At 43.0% G+C, this 25184-nt stretch overlaps 1 protein-coding gene across 9 annotated transcripts in view; it reads right to left on the bottom strand.

Moving 5' to 3' along the window:
* tenm2a (teneurin transmembrane protein 2a) overlaps window positions 1-25184 on the bottom strand; it is a 210401-nt gene that overhangs the window by 64012 nt on the left and 121205 nt on the right. For 5 of the 9 annotated variants that reach the window (XM_079351890.1, XM_079351891.1, XM_079351892.1 and 2 more), the window contains one exon: window positions 1824-2030. The exons of the other annotated variants lie outside the window; for them this stretch is intronic. In XM_079351890.1, the coding sequence (XP_079208016.1) occupies window positions 1824-2030 (207 nt within the window). The remainder of the gene's footprint in view (window positions 1-1823; window positions 2031-25184) is intronic. 9 annotated transcript variants of the gene reach the window in all.

Genomic DNA, 25184 nt, shown 5'->3' with positions numbered 1-25184 from the left:
AGGGTTAAAGGTGTTTTATTTCCTAGCAGCCCTTCCTGTGTCTTCCTTGATGCCAGGGTGTGTTTATGCAGTGCCAGACTGCCACTCTAAACTCATTTAGGTCGATTTTAATGGACGCCCAAAGCCAAGGACTCTCTCTGCACCCATTAGTTCAGCTGTCCTGGCTGGGAAATGTGGCAATTTGCAATTTCATCCCAATGTTGTTGTCCCTTCATCCAAATATCTCTTTTTCACCCTCTTAGATCTCATCAGCTTATCACGTCGTTCTCATCCCTCCTTTTCACTTTAACTCCCGATGTCTTTCGGTCTCAGTCTCCGTTTCAGTCGCCTTCTCCATCTATTTTTACTGGTGCGCATTGGATTTAATATTTTCTTTCTGTACTTTGATTTTTTTTTTTCACGCAAGATGTCTCATTAAACAACTTCAAAAGTCAAAGTTTGGCTTTCGCTATCTGTGCTCCCATTTGCCTAGCTCTTTGTGCCTCTTTTTCCTGCGTCTGTCGTGTTTTTTTTTTTTTTGCTTTCTTTGTCTGTGTGTTCACGCTCAGCAGAGACTGAAAGAAGCCCCAGAACAGAAAGTGTGGGTGTATGTGAACAAGAATGAGGGAAAGAGAGAGTGTGCCTGCGAGCCTCACTCTCCCTCTTTGCCAGTGTCTGCCATTAGGGTGTCAGTGGCAGAGTGAATTTATTTGCTGTGCGGTTACTGGGCTAATGATTGATGTTGCCCCAGCAAACAGTAAACCAATTAGAAGGCTGATGTAACGTCATTTTAAAAGCCTCCTAATCACGTTGCTCTTGAACCTGGGACCCGGGCCTTCCCTAATGAAGATTTATACTGGATCAAAGGAGAGCCTAACGCCATTAACAATAGATTGTATTCCACCAAAAATCACATTAGGACTTCTCTGCCCACCCCCTTCCCTCCCATCAGGCCTCTGCTAAATATATCTGCTGATTACAAGTGCAGATGCACAGAGGAATGGAGAAATGAGGGAAGAGCGGGAAATAGAGGCAGAGAGGGAAGAAGAGGGAGGCAGAGTTGGCTCAAAGTAGCTAATTGTTGAGAATAAATGTGTATGCTGATTAACAAACTCATCACTGCAGATATGGGCAAGAGGAATGGTTGTGAGGTGCTGATATAAGCACGCAGGGCCTGTAACAGCCAGCAAGAGATACTCCAATGAAATAAAAGAGAGAGCTCCGAGCCGGGAAAACTTACTATGTCTCTGCTACAGTGATCCTCCTGCCGGCACTTAAAATTCATCATCCCCTTACCTTTCACTTTCCAGTGGATTATTAATGTCATATGGAAAATAAGTACAAACACACTTACTCAGAGGCAACACATCTGTTCTCTGCAGAGTGCAGTGGTTGCTTTTACTTGCATCATTGTTGTCTGTCTAAAGATGGCAAAGGTGGGAGGGTTCCATTAAATGTAATCTATTAACAGATTAGCAATTATCAGCTCAAACTGTGGCTGCTTTATACAAGCAAGAAAAAAAATCAAAATTAAGAACAGATGGACATTTCATTAATGTGCTTTCTTCGACTCACAGAAATGTGCAAGGACTGGCTGGTTAATTATCGTTAAAATACTTCCCAAACTGACGGTTGGAAGAATTCAGAAAAGCAGAAACGAAATGGCTCAAAGAATGGGATGTGACATTAAATCAAAGCGGACTGCTTGACATTTTACTGAGCAAAGACCAAATCAGATCAAGAAATGGACACATGATGACGTAATGCAGAGACCAGGTGATGAATCACTGACTGATGTAGGAAAGGAAGGAATTAAAGGGTGGATGAATGGAGAGCTCTCTTACCCGTGGAGGAGGGCTGAGCACGGAGCATGTATGAGTCCTCGGGGTGGGGCTCCAGGTGAGAGTGGTTGGAGTTTTTCTCCAGCAGGGGCACCTGGCATTCCCTGATCGGAGGAGACGGGCCAGGGGAGGGGTGGTGTGGGGCGGACGAGGAGGATGGAAGGGACGGAGGGAGCAGTGAGGAGGAGGAGGTTGGAGGGAGGGGGCGACCTGGAGGATGGAGGGAGAGAAAGAGGAGGGTAGAAGGAGGGGAGAGGGGGGTGTTAGACAAAACAGATGGCAATGACTGACAGTGATACAGGGGCCTGTTCCAACGCAGGTTCAATGATACAGTAACTTCTGAGGTCTCATCCTTATATGTGCTTATATTGCCAGACAACAAAATGTACAACCATGCAGATATAGTTTTTTATTAATTTTTCCAGCTCCAAAAATAATTGACTCTGAGTTTTCCACCTACTTCCCAATACATAAGGGAGGAATAAAAACATCAACAGTTAAATATCTAAAAGTCTACAATCTAAAATAGTTTCTGTGAAAACCGTTGACAGCAAGTGTTCAAGAATAACTGGGGCGAAGTGTTTGTGTGGAAAATAGGCAGTGGAAAATTTCTTAGATGTTCGTTTGGTGTGTGGAGTAAAAAATAGACACAAGTGGTGCATAAATCTCCGATTGGTACTGTAAAGTGGAATTTAAAAAAAAGAGTGTCTGCATGGTGTGTTGTAGGTAGGAAAGTGTATTGTCCTTTTATCATTTGGATGAACTAATACACAAATTGGTATAAAGTAAAGTGTGCTCTACTGAAGGTTATTTTGAATCATTTGTCCTTGTTGGAACAGACCTCTGCTAAATTCAAAGCAGCTTTAATACAAACACAAGCAATCTGAGAATGAAGACGAATAGTGAAAAGAGCACAAAAAAAGCCTGAGAAGCTGTAAAAACCCGACTGGCATTCACTGCTTGCAAGTTACATTGAAACAGAATAATGAAGTAATTTTAACTTCGTTTCAACATTCTGTTTTTTTTTTAATACAGTCGAACCACTTAAAAGGAAAAACAAAGTTCAGCACTGAGCTACTATCATTTCTTCATCCTACGTTACTGTGAACACAAATATTAAAGCGGGTCTATGCCACAAAGAAGAGAAAAGTCAGGGAACGGATCAATGTACGCCAATAATTCAGCACTTATCAAGAAATGTCAAACATATGATGCTGCAAGCCGTTGGTCCTGTCCAACCAAAGAAAGCACTGAACTCAGCCGGATCGTGACGATGTTTGACTGCAGATTTCCGTGCAGGCAGAACGAGATAATTTTCTCTTAAAAATCAACATTGTCTTGCTTCAATAGAAATGGTGGGATAAGAATTTCTTGAGGACCTACATTGCAACATTGTACCCATTGTACGATTGTCCTCTACATGGGTAAGACAAAAGAAAGTGAACAGCCAAGTCTTTAAATAGTGTGAGCCATGGGACGCGTGGACACAATCAGGCTGTCCCAACCACCAGAGAGAGAGAGAGAGAAAAGAGGGATGAAGAGAATTCTTTCGACTCTCCAAAGGTTTGGAATCAAGGACAAAGACAAATCTAATAATTTCTATTTAGAGACGGCTCAAAATATAGAATAATTATGTCTGCCATATTTGCAGCTCAATCAATCAACAATATGGTAAGAATGAGGCCACTGAGTCCAGCCAATCCACCGAAGGACTCAGGTTATTATAACTACTAATTAGAAAGTCGACCAAAAAGAATCTTTGACACGCTGATGATCACTTGTTTCCTCCTGATTCGACATTTTAAATGATGGCCTGAGGCACTGCAGCTTTACAAATAAAATCTGTTTTTCTATTTTCTGTTTGATGCCGTGTCCTTGAAATTCCAAAGTAAAAATGTAAGAGGGCGTGGTAAAAAAAGAATAAGGAATTCGGCCTTAGTTGAACAAACTTCACCTATTCCCGCTGCTGCCTCTGTAGACTTAAGAAGTAGCAAGGAAAAGTCTTACAATAATTTACTTCTTCTTTCACCCTTTTTTTTTTTTTTTCAGAACAAAAAAGGGACTGAACGGGAAGAAGATCTTGTGAGACCTTGAGGAAAAAAAGGCGAGATAGCAGAACATTTATCATCATACTTTTTCCCTTTTTTCTCCTGACATTCTCCAGAATACAGATGTGCTGTGATTGTAATTTGACAGCATTCACCTTCCCATCACAAAGTATTGATAGAAATCAAAATGTGTGAAGGCCATGATAGATGGGGCGCTTTTTATCCGTACAGTGCAATAGTGCTTGCATCAGGGAAACAGAACCTGCAGGGCGAGGGAGGGGGGGGGGGGGGGGGAACGTAGAGATCATTTAAGAAACAAAGTGCTCGGACATAGTTGTTGGCAAACTTGCCCATCTATGCTGCCTAGAAATGGAGCCCATTAATCACAGAAGATACACTTTTGAGTCTAAGTGCCGCTGTGGCATTATAGAGATATATTTGATAGAAAAGGAGGCAGAGTGATGCCTCTGTCCTGCTGTCCAATCTGCTCCAGCTTAGAGCTTTGCGTCATGGAAACCAGAGCTCGAATCGATCCACAGCCCCACGTTAACTACACCCCAGAGAAATGCCAGCCTTGTCTTCTGTTTAGGTATGTGTGTGTGTGTGTGCGTCTGTGTGTGTGTGTGTGTGTGTGTGTGTGTGTGTGTATTTGTTTGTGTCCGGTCAATCTCATCAGCGCAAACAGAGAAAAATGGATAAACAATGACAAAGCAAACACTGTTGCCCACAAGGGGAAAAAGGAGAGCAGCAGTGAGTGACGGTGGGAGAGAGAAGGATGGAGCGAGGGGGAGGAGAGGACGAGGTCACAAGGGGTGACTGGGGGAATGGAGAGTGAGAGAGAGAAATGAACGGAGGGAGCTGAGAAAACGGGGAAAACAGGACAGACGAGAAGATATGAGCTGACAAAACTTATTGCCGATGAAAAAAAAAAACGGGGCGTAAAGCAATAGAGGAGGATAATTAGGAGGGGAGGAGGCAATAAGAGGGGACGAGTCAGAGGAAGATGGAGGACATGAGAAAAATAAATGAAGAGGTACAAAGGGAATAGGCCACAGACACTCAGGGAAAAAAAAAAGGAACCAGAAAGAAAGCCATTGATCTAAATGAATCGATCACTCACTTCAATTGATTACGAGAAGGGATCAAGCTATTTGCATATTTCACCAGACCTATAATGAGGCTATTGGTTACAACAGGGGAGGAAATATGTACGCAAATTAGAATGTGTGTGTGTGTGTGTGTGTGGGGGGGGGGGGGGGCTGCAAAACTTAAAGATTGTTTTATCACTGTTGCATGCTTTTATTGCACATTTTGTGTGTGTGCGTGTGTGTGTGTGTGTGTGTGTGTGTGTGTGTGTGTGTGTGTGTGTGTGTGTGTGTGTATGAGAGCTCCTGCACAGAAAGTTATGTGTATGTGCATGTGAGTGTGGATATTAATATTTTAAATCACTTTAATTACAAAAAAGGAAAAATTGCGCTAGTTGGCCAAAAGCAATTAAGGGAACTTTAATCTCCTTAGCAATTATGCTGTGGGGCATCCTTAACTCAGTCATTTCTGCCCGCTACATTTCTGGAAAGGTCAGTGGAAATTGCTTTGTGTTATTAGAACAAAGACTTAGCAAAGAGTTCATGTGGTTCTCCTGACGATTTTGTGCCGCCCGCCCGGCCATCTGTATACATCTCTCAGTCCTTCTCCCTGTGCCCGTCTCTCACTCTCTGAATCCACGCTTCTGTCGCAAAAGTGTTGATTAGTGTGAAAAATAAGTGTATCATTTGGGAAAAAAAAAGAAGTCATCTTAGCACTGTGGTATTGTATTCAAGGCATTAGTGGAGTCCCTTGATGAGTTCTAACAATGTAAAAAGAAACTCTATCATTGGTGTATTGTGTGAGCAACAGGACTTGCTTGTATGAGTCATACATGCCCGCTGTGTTTTTGTATAATCTCTTCTGAATTGTCTCCATATGATCTTTGGATAATCCATTGGAGCCATTCATTACCATGATGGCAATGGCATTACACATCAAGCATAATTCAGCTTGTTGACAGTTTAGTAACTTCTCCTGCACTCGTCCTTGTCTCTATTTTTGTCTCCTATCCTCCTTCGCCTGCTCCGTCCATCCGTCCACCCATCTGGCTGAGGTGAGGAGTGGTAGGCCGAGAGTGGATTGGAGCGAGGGATGGAGCGACAGCTGGAGCCCAGTCAGACAAGGAGAGACAAATTACCCCGCTAACGAGAGCCATTCATCATCGCTTCATCTCTCCCTTCCTTTCTCCCCCCCCTTTTCTCCACACCTCAACGTGAAATACAGCACACCTGTTTAGCAAATCCCACTCCCTACAAACCCCCCCCCCCCCCAAAAAAAAAACAAAACACCTCACCGATCTACCACACAACTGTAGGCTACACTTGGTGTCGCTCTCATTTAGTCGCGACACATGCTGCTCATGCTGGTGGGTCGATCAGCAAGATCTTCTATTAAGATGATGGGAAAGAAACGGCAAGGAAACAACGAGATAAGGGAGACGCGAAATAAGCGGGACTTGGAGGAAGAGGGAGGAAAAAGAAACGACACACCCATGCTGGCACATGCAGAGACTCATTACCATGGCTGCTGTCAGCACAGATGTTGGACTGAGGGGGAGCTGTCAGTCAGTGCATGTGTGCGTGTGTGAGTATGCACATACAGTATGTGTGTGTGTGTATGTTTGTGAGCGCGATATAGAGTTTGACAGTGATCTGAGGGCTATTTAGTGATGACAGCTGCTGACACAATGGGCCCTTTTCTCTATTTATCTATACAGTGCAGTCTGTCTCTTCCATCTAATCTCTCTTCCTGTTTCCCCTGTCCCACCCCCGTATTTCTCAAATCCTCGCCTCCTCTTTCCTCTCATTCATTCCATTTTTTTTTTTTTTTTTCAAATCAAGCTTGACTGTGGCAAGACGCACACCTGTTGTTGTCAGCATGTGCGAGCAACAAATGGATGTCACAGCCTATCGAGGAATGTTTTGAATTCGCCCGCTTGATACCTAGAATGTGTTATCCCACAACCCTCCCCCTCATTTCTTTTCCTCTCGCAATCAGTGCCACGGCATAAGATGAGTGATAAAATGAGTAAAGAGAGACGGCAGAGATGAGAGGACGATTTAACAGACGTGTTTCAATTAATAAAGTTGGGCTGTCATCGCCCAAAGAGATGATTGTATCATCGGCTCTTGCTTTGATGTGTAAGAGAGTGTCTGGATTCTTCCCTGGCCTGCAGCTCTCCTTCGCCCGACTCTGTTTCTCTCTTTCATCACGCCTGCATCACTCTACCAATCCAAAACTATAAGGGGCCCACATCGCAAACAGGCCGATCCTCCACCGACACACAGCACACAAACAGCCTTCAGATGAGGCTGAAGACGCCTTCCAGCTGGGAAAAGAATGCCATAACCACTCACAGCACCACACTGTTTTGTTCTACGTCATAGCATTGTTCACTCTCAGGTTCAATATTCCTTCATGGATTATGAGTCAGTCTCCCTTTATGAAGTACTTACAGATCACTGCTGAAAATACCAGGATTGTGTCTGAAGTAGCACACCCTGTTTTTTTGTAAGTAGTTTTTTTTCTCTCTGTAAAACACCTGCAGAACCAAAATAAGCCTCCTGGATGTGTTAACACACATCCACAATACTTTTTTTTAACACTTTATTGAACTGTTACTGTGTTGTTAAGAATACATTTTGATCTTTCTTAAGTGGCAGAATACTTTTTCAGCCATGAATTAAGCAAATATCTCTACATTTGTCACCTTTCTTGAAGCTTACTGTTCACCATGTATCGCTTATTTTCATCTACATTTTATACTTTACATGATCATCTCCACCAATTTAATCTGCATACGACATTTCATACTTTAAGCTAATTATTTCATTTTTTAAAATCCCAATTTTTTCACGAGGCCCAAGTCCTTTGAATGCTAGACGATTAATGTGTTATTTAACAATAATTAGACGGTCTGTTTGAGCTATGTTAGCAAATGTTGTTTTCATTTCAGAAGAGTGTCCACTGCCTTCAATTGAATGAAATATTTCAGACATTTACTTAAAGTTAACTCATTATTCATTATTTAAGAAAACGGTTTAAACTGTTTAGCATTCTTTGTTGAACTTATTGTTGCTTACTTCAAACATTTATATATAATTGAAGTAAATTATTTAAACAATTCATCCAGTAAACCATTAATAGGCCTTTGTTAATTTTAGCTAACTTGGAGACTCTTTCGTTAGCTTACTACCTCTCTCATCATTTGACAAAGTTTTCAAGGATTCAATATTTTTGAGAAATAACACAACTTTTATTGAAAATATCTTTTAACAGCAAAAGTATAATCTTTACTTTTTAGTTTTGAACTCTTTCATGTAGCCACTCCCCCTCTACCACGTCCTCTGTCCCGTGCTCTTTATCATCTGATTATGGGTTTTTACTCTTGAAATAATCAACAAACCAGATTCTGCCACAACACGTCTCAACCAATCATCTTGCTAGTGTCAAATTTTAAAATCTATTCTCTCTCTTCTGCATTTAGTCTGTCATTTCAACCCAGCATAGTTGAGTTAAACCCGCTCATCATCACATCCTCCATTCTTCTATAACCACCAACTCTGAGTACTCACCAAAGACATTTCACATTTACATTTTCCTGATCTTTATTAAATAACTATAAACTCTTAAAAAAAATCCCTTCTGATGTTGACTTACAATACTAAAATTACAGCCAACAGTCGTTCAGCAGTATGTGCATTAAAGGAATCCTTTGAAAGAAGTCTTTGAAATACACGTACCGTGTAAAGCAAGATGAATAGATAAAGGCTGGGAACCATCGCCTTCTCCGTCTTTTCAATCGCAAATCAAACCCCACTAATGCTGACGTTGGCACCCACTGACTGAAAGGCCATTCACAAGTGAACAGCTTTGATGATAAGTTGCCTCTCAACAATATATTTTGACCTTCATATTCCTTGGATTCATGGGGATAAATGAGAACCAATACAGACTCATCTACATACAACTTATAAAAGAAGGGCAAAGAGGCGATGAATTGAATGACATCTTTATCTGATTGAGAACATTCTGAGCATCTTTGATGGTTGCAGAGTTTTACATGACAATGGAGACTAAATCACACCTACAGTGTAAGTTGGTATGCCACTGGGTGCTACGATGAAAGAAACCTGCCACAGGAACTCTTACAGATCATCTCTGAGTCATTCCAATATTTGGTTCAGAAGGTCTCTCCTCACTCGAGTGGCTGTTTTTTTTTGCCAGAGAGGAGGAGAGATGAGGACAGACACAACCTGACATGGAGTGGTACACTCAACCTTTCGACCCACCCACACACACACAGTAGATGCCTATCTGCATCTACTAATTGAAACAAGCCTCCCTGTTGTTGAGAAGTTAAAGTGTGTGTGTGTGTGTGTATGTGTGTGTGTGTGTGTGTGTGTGTGTGTGTGTGTGTGTGTGTGTGTGTGTGTGAGAGTGAGTGTGTGTGTGTCAGTGTCCATATCTGTACATATAACATTAGGATGCCACTGCACACCCATGCTGTCCATTGTCAAAGATGTCCACAGCGTAACTTGGGGCAACCATGGAGCCTGCATTACCATATAAATTACATCCATGTTGCTGCTGCTGCTGTGGATTGATGGTATTGTTATGGCTTCTACACATTGGACCCTCATTGAAAACAATCAAAATAAATAGCCTCCTCCTTCCACATAAATGCAAACACACACACACACACACACACACCTACAAGCATGTGCACATGAAAACACACAAACACACACAGATCAGCAGCCATCCCAGGTGCAGAGAGAGACACCTATCCTCTCAGCCTTCCATTACCTCTGAACATGCCCTGTAACAGCTGAAAAGAGGAGATCTGCAGAGGGGGAATTATCTGTTTATGTGTTTGTCTGTGAGTAAAGTACTAAATCTGTTGGGTTACATATGGCTTTTTGCTGCTTCTCTTTCATGGTGCATTTCTATTTTTTGAATCAACTTGGCAGCAGGGGAAAAAGATGTAGTTTTAATCTTGAGGGCAGAATAAACAATTAAATGTACAATAGAAACATATAAGTGGATTAAAACCACAATAAGGGAATACAAAGAGCCAGACAAAATGAAGTAATTTATTACCACAGAAAAGATACATAAGTTTGAAAAATGGCACCTAATTATTTCCAAATGTGTTATTCAAATGATAAAATACAGTGACAGCAACTGTGCAGTGTGGAACAATGAGTTAAATGGATACATTTAAGGGCCAAGTAAAAGCATTTTTAGTCGCAGTAAATTTATGTTTCACACAATTGGATGCAGATTTTAAGTTACAAGCAAGCCTGTTGCCATATTTTCTCTCTTGAGCAAAAGTTTGAGTGTGAAATATGGACAAGCTCTTTGATGACTGGTGCTGGCACTTGGTCTTAGCACTTAGAGAGGACACTAACAAACCTGCAGCATGCAAGCTTGCAGCTTTGGTGAGACCTCCATAGATTTATATTGTATCTGGAAAAGCTGTATCTGTGTTTGTTATCTCGACTGGAGAAAGCTTTTAGATGGTGCAGAGCAAAAAAAAAAAAAAAAAATCTGCAGGGTGAAATGCTGTGGATAGCTTTTCCTCCAATATGCCAAAGTGCTTCACCATTTTCAGAAAGTTGAGAGACATGAGAACAAATGTTAACTGCAGATCACATGTCTTGTAGTGTTAAAAAATAAAAGGCTTTTATGAGAAAAACATATTTATGAAAGACAAATTTGCTCGCAATTAAATATGAGTCATTCAAGCTTAAAATTAAATCTTTACGTCTTTTCATGAAACCTTTAATTTTGACTGAAAGAGCATACTACTGCCTCGTAGTAGTCACATCTCCTGCACACAATATGGAGGATGGAATATGTGTTTATTTTCACTTGCAAAGGAGACAAGTTACATTTTCCTTTTAAGATGGGGCCAATTTCAGGACATTTTTGGAGACGGGGCTCACGCCAAAAAAACACATTACCAAGGATAACCCAGCATCTGAAATATAACGACCGTCATCAAGAATCAAATGCATACAGAATGACGCCCATAAAGAGTCTTTCAGACACACCGCATCACACAAAGGAACAAATAATAAACTCACAGCACAGTGAGGATGCATGCTCTTTCACACATGGTCAGGTGCCTACAGCACACAAATACCTTTTCAACATATGGGCCTTACAGAAACAAACGGCAACTGCTGTGGTTGCTATGACAATCTAGTTCTGTAAAAAGCCTAAAAAAGAAACAGAAGAGAACAAATGAAAGAAAGGGGGAAAAAAACGATTTTAAAGAGAGAGAAAGAGAGACAGAGAAATAAACAGATGGCGGAAGAGCCCTGGAAGAAAGAGGAGAGATCCAGATTTCTTTGGCGCATAGATCTGCTTGTTTGCGACATTTTGCAACGAGAGATAGCGTGTTGTATCGTAATCTCATGAATAAACTCAACTTGAAGAAGGGTTTTTTTTTTTTTTTCCCTGTGATGTTACATTATGTGGAGCACGTTTGAGTGTATGAGAGCTTGTGAGGCTGAGTCAGCAGTGTCTCCTTTGACGATTAGCAAACACATGCATGCACACACGTACGGGGAGTCCACTACAGCAGGATCCGCTGAAAGAGGGGTGATGCATTCAGAGCCGACTGATAATGACTGTACTGTGGCCTGTTGCTGAGAGAAAAGTCTTCCCGCTTTGATGTTCTGCCGACGCTATTTATAGTAACTGCAGAAAAATGGGATGGAGAGCTGAAAAAGACAATAAGCCACATTATATTCCCTCTAACTAGCTTACTGTTGAGTCCTGCCTTCTCTCTCAAGGTGAACGGGCGGTAGTCTCCACACTCTGGGCCAAATTTACTGAGCCTTCTGCGCCTCGGTTCAGACGCTCTTTGCGCCCGTGAGATGTGTTTGTTATTTATCAAAGAGACACAGCCGCGTGAAGGCACAGTTTGGCTGTCATCTGAGGTACACCTTGTATGCCTCTTGCTTTTATGCACATGAATTTGAAAAGAGCTCGTGCAAATAATACAAACAAATCACAGGGACACAATAACTCTGGTTTATTCTGTCAGATTTTTACAAAAGGTTCTTTTCAGGCAGTGAGAGCCATTGTTACAGGGATGATTTTCACCTTTAAACAACACTGGTTGTTAAGTTAATTTAGTATGAGGGCACGGCAGACTACAGTTAAGGGGCCCAAAAAAAAGAAAAGATATCTCGGGGATAAATAGAGCGATGCAGCCGAGAATAAATGAAGAAAACGTGACTCTTGTAAAAAGAGGAACGATGGGGCAGAGTGTGTTCCAAAAATGAACAATTTGGTGATTGCTCCCTTTTGTTGAGGTAAAAACTGTTTGGTGGCTCCTACTTTTCACACCATTTTACTTTTGTGCAACTTTTTTAATATAACCCAAAGAAGTTCCTGTAAAACTTCTACTCTACTTTCTATTTAAAAAAAGTCATTATAATTGTTTATCTTATTAGATTCCTGATTTATTTCCTCAGTTTGGGTTCATTTGTGGGCTAAGTCAATGGAATTGACATTTCGGATTAGAAAAATTTAATATTTTTTGGCATCTCAGCTGTATCCTCCTGCTGAACGTCACCTCATGAGCTCCTCATCACACACTGAACGTGCTCAGAAGGCCGTCCCCATCCCAGATTGCATTATTAGCTGCTGCCTTCGTAAACCAGATGTTAATTACTTGCAGATTGCGAGCTCAAACAGAATAAGAGGTGCTGTGATTTATTATTTTTTTTAATATCATAAATCTAGCTGGCTATCGTTCAGTCTCCCTCCCTTTCCCTCCCTTGTGTTTGCATTTCTTTTTAAGGAGAGTGGAGTGAAGTGATTGCAGATTATAATACATGACTTTGCTCAGCTGTTGCTTTAGTGTCATGGTTGGCTGAAAGTGTTTGCGTAAATCCATATTTCTATCCATTTATCCGTTTCCTAGTCCAATTTTTTTTTTTTTTTGTGCAAGCACACGCAATCATCATGCATCCTTACAATTAGCATAACAGCTTGCATCAGCTGACATCAGCTGACTCAGAGGAATAAGGAAGTCCCCACGCTGGTGGACTTCACCTGCAGTAGCGCATCTAGGTGAAAGCCTGAGTGTGTATTTCCTCACGCTTGTTTGTGTGCCCATTTTGCACAAACACTCTCTTGCAAACGTGATGCAACTCTCCAAGGCACAACCTGCAAATCCATTCAGTTCATAAACAGTTGTGCCCAGCCAAGCAGATGCAGGAAGATTTTACTACACACAGGAGGAGACAAGAGAGCCCAGTCAAATATTCAACATTAGGCTGTTAGTCTCCCCCCCCCCTTCACTATGAAGTACAGACCCAGACCTCGGAGACAAATAATAAATGCTAATCTTTGTAGGACGAAGCCAAGTCAGTCAGTTTAAGCTGAGAGTGTCGAATGAGATTTTTAATTACTGCATGACCTGGGGTATATTAGCGCATATTAATGAGGATCATTAACCTAGAGGTAACTAAGACCCCTCCTCCTTAACTACAACTGATAGCACCTCTGCTTTCTGACACTAAACTATCAGCGCGTTTATGTGCGTGTGTGTTTTAAAAAATTGTTTCACAGATAGCTTATTCCTTCCTTTGTGATAAACCGCACATCCTTCGCGAAAGTAAATAACAGGAGTCAATTTCCTTTTACAGCTGAAAGCCTGAACTCTTGGCCATTAAGGCCCAGAGCTGAATACTGAACCTTGGTTTGCAGCCATAGCGTTTTTTGAGAACATATTCAGATAAAGAAAGGCAGCGGCAGGCACCGTGTGAGAGAATATTCTCATGTGGTTCTTATTGTATACGGAGACAAAAAATAATTGAATGGGCAGCAAGTAGGTACAGGAGTGAGCAGAATGAAAGATGAGGAGAAGGAAAGAACAATTTCAATTGACATATGCAAAGGTCAAGTTAATTTCACTGGATAAAGAAGAGGACACTCGGAAAAACAGGAGAAAGTTTCAGCCTGTCTCTCTTTCTCCGACTACAAGATTTTGAGGTGGAACAGAGGAGTGACCATTTTCCTCCCCCTGCTGTGTAAATGCCAGGGCCGATATTGACGTCATACACCCACAGATCCTCTAACACCACCCTCCCATCTCTTCTCTTAAGCTCGTGTGTTATTTGTTGTGCCATTAGGCCACATTCTCAGTGGAATAGAGGCTGATGCTTTTATCTCAGAAAAAGGGCCGACTCGCCGTATTTGGCTTGTAAAGTTTTCTAAGCACACACACACACATACACACACGCACACACACACACATGCACACATACACACACACACACACTATGACACTCATTATGACACTCATTCACTCATGGATGCCTGTGTAAAGAAACACTTACGCACACACTCTCCCTTATCTCGTACTCTGTCCATTCCTCTTCATTCTCCTTCCTCAGCAGTTTACATTTACATAACCGTGCATTCCCTCGATGATCGCCTCTGAAACTAAATGTTCCCCCTGAATTCACACGCAACACAGCTGATGCGTAGTGCGGGAAACTCTCGTACTATAGCCTTGTATATTCTCCAATAAAAGACAACGAGCACTGGGCAATCAGTTACAAGGTGCTTTGATATGATCAAGAGGTCAACGCAGTGGAGGTAGGAGAAGAAAGAGGGCCGTGTTGGTGGAGAGTTCTGGGTGGTTACATGCACGATTGAGGCAATCACTTGGGCAGTGTGGTTTTCTCTGTGGTGCTGAAATGGAATAACGGGGCATAATATTGCTCTCTGGAAACGGTTTTCTTGATATAATCTGTTGGTAAGTGTAGCATGGTTGAATGCACTATACACTGTTTGCACTGTGTTTGAATTTAAACAATGGCCAAGAGGGGGTTGTAATACATTTTATGTAAATTGTGTGTCTGAAGAATGTGTGGGCCAGCCAGTGTGCGTCTATGCATCTTCCTTCAGTACATGGTGCATTAATTGCCATTCCCAGTGGTCGTCAAGAAGAGAGCGAAGGACTCCTGCGGGACATCTGCACCTTCATTAGACTCTACTGATCATCATGCTGCAGCACCAAGAGAGGGCCTGTTCCCTTCTTTCATCACTTCTTCTTCGCTTCACTGCTCCCCTGCCTCTCCCCCATTCTGCCATCCCTTCACTTTCTTTTTTTCTAATGTTGCGCTCTTTCTCAAGCAGACCCTGCAGTAATGTTTGCTTTAAATGATATCTCCATGGCGTTTTGGGGTTTATTAGGCAGCTGCAGCAAAAAAAAAAAAAAAAAAAAAAAAGACAAATTGGAAAGAGCATGACCGATGTTTGAGAAACTTCTGGACTAGCTGGACTTGAAAACAGCCGCTCTGTGTATGCACGCCCCTCAACGCCGCTGCTACACGCCGCATCCCGTTCCCTCAATTTGTAATGGCTTATGATTTCACCGCCTCCCCTCTCATCCTTCAACATTTCTGTCACTTTGCCCCGCGCCCCTCCTTTCCCCGCTTCAACCCTCTCCACTTCCTCACCGCCCTCATCTTGCACGTTCTTTTGCATTTTCATTCCCATCAGCCTTCCTTTCGTCATTATCTCCCAGTTAATACTTCTCACTGTCTCGATCCCCAGCGCAAGTGGTTCTTGGCCCCAGGGGGTAGGATTGCTAGCACTCCACAGACCCCTACAGACATGTAATACATCCCCATCTCCCTCCTCTCTCCCCCCTGCTCCTCTGACTTAGCCCTCCTCCCTCTCTCTCTCTCCTTCTTTCTCCGCAGTGGATGAGAGACGCCAGCTGGAGGAAACAGAGAGAAATGGGCCCAATTACAGCATTGGGAACTGAAAGTTGGCTAATTAACTCTAATTCGTTAACAAACTGCTTTTTCACCAAGAATCATCTCTCTCTGTCACATGGCGCACGCATGCATGGGAAGCTGCATTTGCATGCACTGCCAAATAGAGAGAAAAAAAAAATCGTTGACACACAACTGCAGGTACACACACACACACACACACACACACACACACACACACACAGAAAAGCATACCCTCACTCAACTCCCATCTACACACATACACACGCGTGGGCTCACATGCCCACACAAAAGCGCACAGACCCACTTGCTCAGCTGTATTTACCGCAAGGGCAATATGTTGATTACGTTAGAGTGGCTGATTATTGCACAGTGACAGTAAAGGAAACAAATGTCTTTCATAGGCAGGCATCTATCTCAGCGAGAGAGCTTCTAGCTACAGACTATAGCGGCAAATGACTGCTCCGTATCCAGCCATGACAGACAAAAGGAAAGAGAGCAGGAAGAGGACGGAAAGAGGGGAAGGATGAAAAGAAATAAAGTAATCGCACAACGGAGGTGCAGGGAGAGCAAAAAAAAAAAAGTTAGAGCAGCGCCAGATGGAGAGGGGGGGAAACAGATGAATAAAGGATGAAATAAAAAAGTGGATGAAGGGAGGGTGGGAGGGAGACGATATGAGACAGGAGATGGATAAGGAGCAATTCTCAGGGTTTTGTACTGAAGCCGGGAAACAGTTTTCCCCAACAACGGGATAATGGTGGTTAGAGGCAAGAACAATAGGTTTATCTAGAGCAAAGATGCTATCTGGGGTAAAAACACAGACACACATCACTGAACAACACGCACACAAACAGATAAAAGCTGAGGGATGTTTCATTACTTGTGTATTACAGGCTTTATGTGGAATTATAGTGTAGGCAGCACTTGGAACAATAAGCTTGTCAGTGTTGAGTTATCAGAACAGGTGTCCAGTGGGAAAAGCTCCTCTGAAATGACAGTCTGAACCTGAGCACACACACGGAAAACACACAAACATCGCACATCCACGTACCAAATGTGTGAGTAGGAAGGGTGAAAGCGTCAATTAAAAGCTTTTGTTAGCAAGAGTGGATATCCTTTCATGCCTCTCTATGAATCCAGAAACCTTTGCAGACATGATATGAAGCGTTGTATGTGTGAGATCATGAAAACAAAATAACAAACACACACACACACACACACACGCACCGTCTAGTCCCATACTCAACACTCGACCTTCATGCTAATGATTCTAGATGGCTGCCTCTTGAAGTCCCTTTTTTTTTAAACTTTACTTCCTGCTGTCTTGCCTTTTCCTTCTCCTCTTCCTCTTTTTTCCAACTCTCACTCGTTACTCTTTCAATAAGTGCCCCTCTCACCCCACCTTTCTCACCGATTGCCTCGCACTGAGATGGATAGTTCCTCCTCGCTCTCTCTGGCTCTGTTCCTCTCATCTACCTCCTTTTCCTTTTCCACTTGCTCCATCTCTGTCCCCCTCTCACACCTCATTAGTGATGCTAATACCCCAAGTAATAGAGGACACCATTCACAGTATTGGTGTGTGTGTGTGTGTGTGTGTGTGTGTGTGTGTGTGTGTGTGTGTGTGTGTGTGTGTGTGTGTGTGTGTGCGTGTGTGTAGGTGTGCATGTGTCTGCCTGCCTGACCACACACTCTGGGAAGAGGACTGTCTCTGGGAATCGGGAGATGAGTTTTCCCCTCTCATCCCATCTCCCCGTCTGGACTCAGCCCTCCTTCTTGCTGGGAGAAAATCCGATGGAAATGCAATCACAATCAGTTAGGGTCCAGACGAGGACGGACACGCGCAAACACACACACACACCAAGCACGCACACGCACCGGCATGCAGGCTATTCCACTACCGCAAGGGAGCCATGCAGAAAATTGTTTTGGACATGGTGATGAGGAGAAGGGGGTTTGGGGTGTGTTGAGGGGGGAGTTTTTAATTTACATTTTTAATGTAAAATATCATTCAAAGAGGGAAAGTTGGGCATCTCATTACACTGCTTCTTTATTACACACAAAGCACATCAGTCTCAGGGTGCTGTGTCCTGAGAAATATGCACATGTGCGCATAAACACGTGTGAACAACCTGCTGAGCCCTATAGCTGTAATCACTTAGTAAGAAATGAGGCTCTCCCACAGACACCATCAATCTGGAGAAGAATAATCCCAACTGTCCTCCAGATATCATCCATCTCAGATAATCTGCGTCATTGGATTTCCCCCCTCTGCTCGCAGCCAGGCAGGAGGGGTCACTTTGAGGAAAACTTTGTAACAGAACTCTACGAGTCTGCGGCAATGCAGTTGCAGCCAGGATTGTGGCTGTGAAGTATTTGACGAACTTCTGTTCGGCTGGTGTCACAACTGGGTGACAAGGAATCATCCTGCAGGTTGCTAGTCAGTACCTTCCAAAAAAAAACCCCTTAAAACATCTACAGAAATGAATCATGTGAGCATTTTCTGGTCTGCTAACTCTGCAGCGAAGGTTTGGTCAAGATCGGGTGACTAAAACTTTGTATGAAAGGTTGGACAAACATGGTCAGAACACACCGTGCTTGGCTGAAGATGAAATGTGAACCTTCGGCTCAAGTGCCAAATGAGACACTTTCTTTTGCTAAACCATCCGAACCAGCCCCCGCAGTATTCTGATGCAACACTCCTCTACATTTTGAGTTTTCAGTCTCTTATTTCAATGACCAACAAAGGGCTCTTTAACTTCACAATATGATTATCAAAAGTGTCTTAACAGATGACAAGCACTGTATGATTTCTTTGGTAAGACAGCTGTTTGGTTTTCGCCACGTGAGCACTTAGTGAGCAGCAGTAGTGAAAGGTTTTTGTCGCCCTCTAAGGCAGATCTTAAAAAAAACCATTCACACTAAAGTGTGACATGTATCGGTCTTTGAAGCTTGTCATTTGTGAACAAACCTGGATAACTAACATATCTTTAGATTTCACGTTTTGTGAGCATATTATTTGGGTAAAAAAAAAAGACAACTTAGTCCCTCCAGTAGTCCAACAGTCCAAATTACTTTTTGCGAAGTTTAGGTTTCCACCAATTTCTTTTATCTAGTTTTACTTCATTCTTATTTGCTTGTGGTCATATCTTTAAATCTCTATTTCAATGCCTTACTTTTGTATTATGTCAGCTTCGTTGCTTAATATTTTATCTTACATTGTAATATATTTAGCATTTTGTACCCTTTGACATTATCTTTTACAGTTTCTTTAGTTGGAAAAAATGGCTGATCAGAGCACTTACAAATCATAGGTTAAAATTTAGCAGGGTCAGAGAATCCAAACAACATCTGTGGGAAAGTCTGGTTATACTACTGTGTGCCACGTTATAATTAACTGCCTTAAATCAATCTGATCCAAACTGCATTACATATGAAGTAATGCAGTTTTAAGTCAACAGGAATGCTTGTTTTTCTAGGCAGAATAAACGCTGATGTTTTCTTAATCTATAGGAGTTTAGTCGCGTTCAAATAAGGATGCTCATATTGTGTGTTTGTTCTCCACAATCTGTTGCTTTCCATGACAGAACAAATTGGGTAAATGGTTCTCAGTCGTAAATCATAATCTAAACTCTGGCTCTGCTCAATCAAACAAGACACTTCCAGCCTTTAGCGTTGCGCCTCCTTCGAGGTTGCAGCCTGTGATGTCATAGCAAAATGAGTCCGCGTGGCCCGTAGATGCCTGCGGGGCTCCTTGTGGCCTGCCCATGTCATAAAGGATCCTCATCAAGCCAGCAGAAAGGGGTACGCGCAGCCACAAGGAGCAACCACCTGCAGGAACACCAGTGGAGACGCTGCTAATGGACTGTGTTCATCTTCTCTGCCTTTGCTTTTAAATGCATGGAACTGTCTGAATCTATTGCCGGCCCATCAACAGGATGATAGGATGTTTTTTGTTCTTTGCCTCACATGTACATCTGAGTATATTATCAACATCTGCGTGTGTTTGTATGGACTAAGAGGACATCTGCCCATGTTAGCAGTGTTTAAATGTTCTCCAAACACGACTGCAAGTTGACACACAGTTAATAAAGCGTCCATCTGACGGCTGAATTTGATTGATGCCTTTTTGTGCAAACATTGCAATGTGTCCATTTAAAAATGAGTCTCTGAAGTACCTGAAGTAATTCAAATTCAGAACCTCCTCGCTTCTCGTACCGAATAGTAATTTCCAATCGGCAGGATTTATGTCAGTGCTCTGATAATCATCCTTCAAAGACCTCCTCGTCAAAAAGTGTAGATTCACAAAGTAACGCAAACACGCGGTTGGAAAGTGAACCCAACACTGCCCTTCCTCTCTTACCTCGGGTTTTTTTTCTCTCTCCTTTCATGCTGTTTTTTGTCCTCTACAAGTCTCCTGCAGTTCTTAAAGGCTGAGGCGGCACAGTGGGAGTCTGATCACCACTGAGTCCACACGCACACATACGCACACACACTCACAGTAAGTTTCCTTTGTGGTGCAGAAAAATGCCTGCACCTTCAGAAGTATGTCTGTCAAAATGAAATTGCTGGCTGCATTACAAGCCTTTGAAGGTATTGCAAACTCATTTTTACAATCACCCCCACAGGCAGGTATAGAGAGATGTGTGTATGAGTGTATTCAGACTGTTTCCACCAAGTGGGTTAGGCAATATTCTCTTTTCTTCTAGTCAGTTTGCATTTGCTTATTATTGTCTTGTCTGCAGTTTAATGCTGAATTTCTTCTCATTCCTCACCCTCCCACCCAACCACCCACCGCGTCTTCTTCTGGATAATCCTTACCTCTTCCTTGCCTTTCGAACTCGAAGCAAAGTCATTCCTCCCCGAGAACCCCCCGCTGGGAAAAAATAAACTTTCAAAGCACGCCAAACAATGAGTCACACGTACACACATTCCTCTATGAAAAGACACACTCCCGCTGAGGAACATCAAGAGGCGCCGAACGGACATAATGGCTTTCTGATAATTATTCATAAAGGTGACTTTAGTGCGAGCGTCACTAAGTGCTCGAGCTCAGCGGCATGGGGCGCGCCTTGGTTAGTCACAACACAGGCAGATGACCAACATTATGTTCCCACTTAAAACAGACTGACACCCACACCCCTAGTCTCACAGACATTGGCTAGAATACATATATGCAGATTCCGAGACTCTTCCTCGCTGCAACGTTTCAATTAGCTGCAGAGGACAGACTGGCCTCACACTGATGGCCAGGCCTCCCATCTGGGGTTACTGCAGTCAAACAGGCAAACGGATGGACAGACTGAGTGACAGACCAGCTGATGGCCCTCCACACTGATTAATTCTGAGAGATGAAGAGGGCGGGGTGAAATCAGAACACAGTGATGAGAATAATCAGGAGAGGCAGTGAGCTGCACTCGTCCCAGAATTACAATATGGCCACTCTGAGCATATGGTTGTTCTCCGTCTGAATTTTGTTGGCATCACACCTCCAGCTCTTCAGTTATATAAGTCTTTCTTTGAAAACAGTCTCTCACCTTATCTCTCCCACATCCTGCTTGAACTTGCTTTTGTTTGCAGCTGCCGGGACATAAGCAACACCCAAACAGAGACGGCAACAACAACAGTCCCAAAGGAACCGCAAGGGAGGGAAGACAGGTTGCTGCATCCCCCCCCCCCCCCCCCCCCCCCCCCCCCCCTCCATGATCACTCCCTTGAGAAATAGCCTAATTTTTCCCCTTCTTCTGTATCTGTTCCCAGTATTCTCTCCATCTCTGATTTCCAGAGCGTTGCTTTATCGTTCCCGTACGGAAGTCGTTAAGAGAAAAAAAAAAAAAAAAAAAAAAAAAAAAAATCAATGAGAAACGGCAAGGACAAACTAGATTTTTCTCCCTCTGTCTATCTGTTCACCTCTCTGTCCAGATCCCTCATCATCTCTCTCTCTCGCTCATCCTCCCTCCATCACCCTCTCTCTGGTGGAGGATGGTAATCCCATTAGGATCAATATTCCAGGCGAGTGAGCATCCTTTCACTGCAGCAATTACAAACCTTTAGAGACATAAAGGAGAGCATTTCTTCACAGCTTAGACCATCAATCAACTATTTAGCTTCAGAAGCAAAGGATGTTGTGTGTGTGTGTTTGTAAGAGTGGGGGAGACTGTCTGTGTGCGTGCGTGCACGTGTTTCCGAATTCTGCACTATTGTTCTGTCTGCTCTCCTGAAATGACTGTTGGGATTTTCGTCTTATAGATCCTATTATGGGTGTATGAATACATGAGAGAGCTTCTTAATGCACACTTCCCATCTGGCGGTGCAACGCGGCCCTATCATCTCCCTTGTGAATGCATGTATTAGCATTGTCCACAGTGGGATTTCACAGACGGCTAAGCCTGGGTGTTTAGCCAGGGGTTAATATTTCATGCCTCCGTGTTATCTCCCCCCCTCAACCACCCATCCCACCTTCCCATCCTCCAGCATCCTCCTTCCGCCTCTATTTCCAGCTTGTGCATCAAATCCATGCTGGTTGCTACTGCAGCAAGTCTTTATTGCTTGCTAGTATTCCAAACACACGGTATATGCTAATTTAACAATCTTTGAACTTGGATACTTGACAGTCCTGGTGCCTTCCTAAGATTGTAATGGCACAAAAAAAAATGGTTGCTCGCTAACATAAATACTACTGCTAGGTTTCCCTCACTCGCCGTCATTCCTCTCTCTTATTCTCTGTCTCTAATGAGGTGGCGTGACTGACAGGAATGGCGAGGGCATATCACTTCTCATCTTGTCAGCTCTGCGGCCTCTTGTGCCCCTCAATGTCACAGGGCTCTTCTTTGCCTGGAGGGGGCCCCGGCTTCCATCTATCTAACCGCTCCACAACATCCCACCCCCCCATCTGGCACGTCTTGCCCCGAGACAGAGGCAGCCTGGGTTGGGTCACATCTGGAGGCAAACTTGGCGGCGGTCTGTGGAGCACAGTATGGCTACAATAACACTAAGAGAACTAGAAAGTGCACTTCATCAAAGAGCTTCATATACATTCTCCGCAGAGGAAATTTAATCTGTCTGGGTTACAATTTGTTAGAGAGTATAACAATTTAATCAGTTCTTTACTGGAGCGGAAAATAGAAAAGGCTATACTGTAGGTCTGGTGCAGCAGTGTGGGTTACAGTAGAGCTTAAAACAACAAGTCCCAAATATTAAGGCGTACAAAAACAACACCAAGGAAATGACAGATCCAAATGGCTCGCTATTTTTATCGCACGATTCAGAGCTGCATCATAGCCTGTGGCTCACACTGTCAAAATGATCGTTCTAATTCTTTGCCATGAAAAAATTCAATTAGACTATCATTAGACCGGGCTGATGATGAGGTTCTGTTTATCGTTAACTGCACATTATTCGATTCTTCATTTAACAGGCAGCGCCTCATTTACTGATGATCCATTTAACAAATGCTATTCTAAAAGTTTTCTTTCGGCGGAAAATGTGGAGTTTTGGAGTGTGTTTGTCTAAAGGCTTGCACAGAACAATCTGGGTACATTTTCACATTATTCTTTTTTTTTTTTTTGACACAAGCGATCTGCTTTATGACAAGTTCAGATTCCTGCCAGATTAACTCTCAAGGAAATAAATACAAGAGTGACAAAATAAAGGAGGAAGAATGGTTCTATATAGCTCCAAAAAAGAGAAAAAAAAAAAGAAAATTGAGAAAAAAAAAAGTCGTGTATGCATGTATGGGGAAGCAGAAGGGGCTTGAAGGCACTTGTGGTTGTGGATTAACTGTTACATCCCGAACAGAGCGTGGTAGAGGGAGAGAAGAGGCTAAAGCCGAGCCCTCTATTTGTGTGTTTTTTTTAACCAATAAAGAGGGAAACAGATTTACTCCTATAGGGCCAGCACTGTCTGTTCTTTTGTTCCTGCCTCCCATTTCTACAAATTCCATAAGAAGATCCCTCCCAGAAAAGAATGAACTGTAGTTCGATCTGTACTTGGAGGCCTTCGGGAGTGAATTTGGCTTTGCACTCCTGTCCCTGCTGCAGTCAACCAGATGCCATTGTTAACAACTGCACATCTTTTTTGCCTTTGCAACGCATAATCTCACTTTCAGCATGCACATATTCCCACACACAAATCCACAGAAACACAAGCCAAAGGTCCCCGTAACGATCACCCACGAGTTCCTCTCAAAACCCTCGAGACGCAGAACACAGGCTAACAAGGGAACGGGGGATGAAAACAGAGCTCTGGAAGAGATGCAGAGCTGCAGGAAAAAAAGTGGCAGGGTGGAGGACATCTTTCCTCCGAATCAAACTGTGCATATTTTCATCTTTGCTCATAGACCAACTCCCACAGGACATCAGTATGCCAAACCAAAGACCTGCTGCGTCTGTTTACTCTGCGCTACGAGAGAGGAGAAACAATCAAACTCATTTCTGTAAAGAGAAATTATATCTCCTTTGATACCACTGTTTGTGAAGGCAAAACTATCAAAGCCCGCTTACCGAGCAGATCATTCTGTTCCAATGTCTTCGGAACTAAACTCCAACTTGACAAACATGAACCCAGAGCTACTTCATAAAACACACCGGTCCAATATGGCAGAGAGTCAAAAACGGTCAAAGTCAAATGCAAATATTGAGAGACTTTTGATTTGATCCAACCATGTGAAATTTGAAAAAAACCTACAAAGTGATAGCTTTTATGGCGAGAATCCCGACAGCCTCAGAGTTTTTACAAGGGCGACTGGTAATAATGTTCATATGCTGGCCTTGGAAAACAGTCCAGCTATATAATGTGGGCAAGATAACATCGACAATATCACATGCACTGAAGCTTGGAACGCAAAGAACTGCTTTAAAGTTTGTTTATCTCCCCAAACACCCTCCCTATTACAATGTCAAGAGAATCACATCTGTGCGTCAACAAGCACTTTTTCCCTTTGACGACAGGCCTGTGAGGCATATTTAGGAGAAATAAATGCATGGGAATTCAAATGAAACTCAGTGAAATGGCTCGCTTTGCCTGCTTTTTGCTGCATGATTAGTATATGCATGTGTGTATGTTGGTGAATAGATACGTGCTGACAGTTTGGCAGCCTCTATCAGAGCCCTGCGTCTCTGTCAGACCGCAGGCTGTCTGACTGATGAGGGGCAGGCAGCAAAGTGGAAAATGAGAGGAGAGGAGGGAGGAAGAGGAGAGGAGAGGGAGGAAGAGGAGGAGGAGGTGTGAAAGAGGAGCAGAGATGGCAAAGAGCAATGTGGTGGCAGAAAAGAGGAGATTGTAGCATCAAAAGAGGGATGGCGGAAGGGAAGGAGGCATGCGAGAGCGGTGATATAAACAGCTAAAAAAAGAGAGGCTTGTTTTATAGCTAGTGTAGGTGTGTGTGTGTCTGTTTGTGTTGCATGTGTGTACAGGCAGGAACTGGTATAGGTGAGTGGCAGGGTGTAATAAGAATTGTG

This window comes from Symphodus melops (assembly GCF_947650265.1).
Source record: "Symphodus melops genome assembly, chromosome: 9".
NCBI classification, from domain to species: Eukaryota; Metazoa; Chordata; class Actinopteri; order Labriformes; family Labridae; genus Symphodus; species Symphodus melops.
Note: the sequence above shows the minus strand (reverse complement) of the source record. Positions and strands in the feature narration are given on the sequence as shown.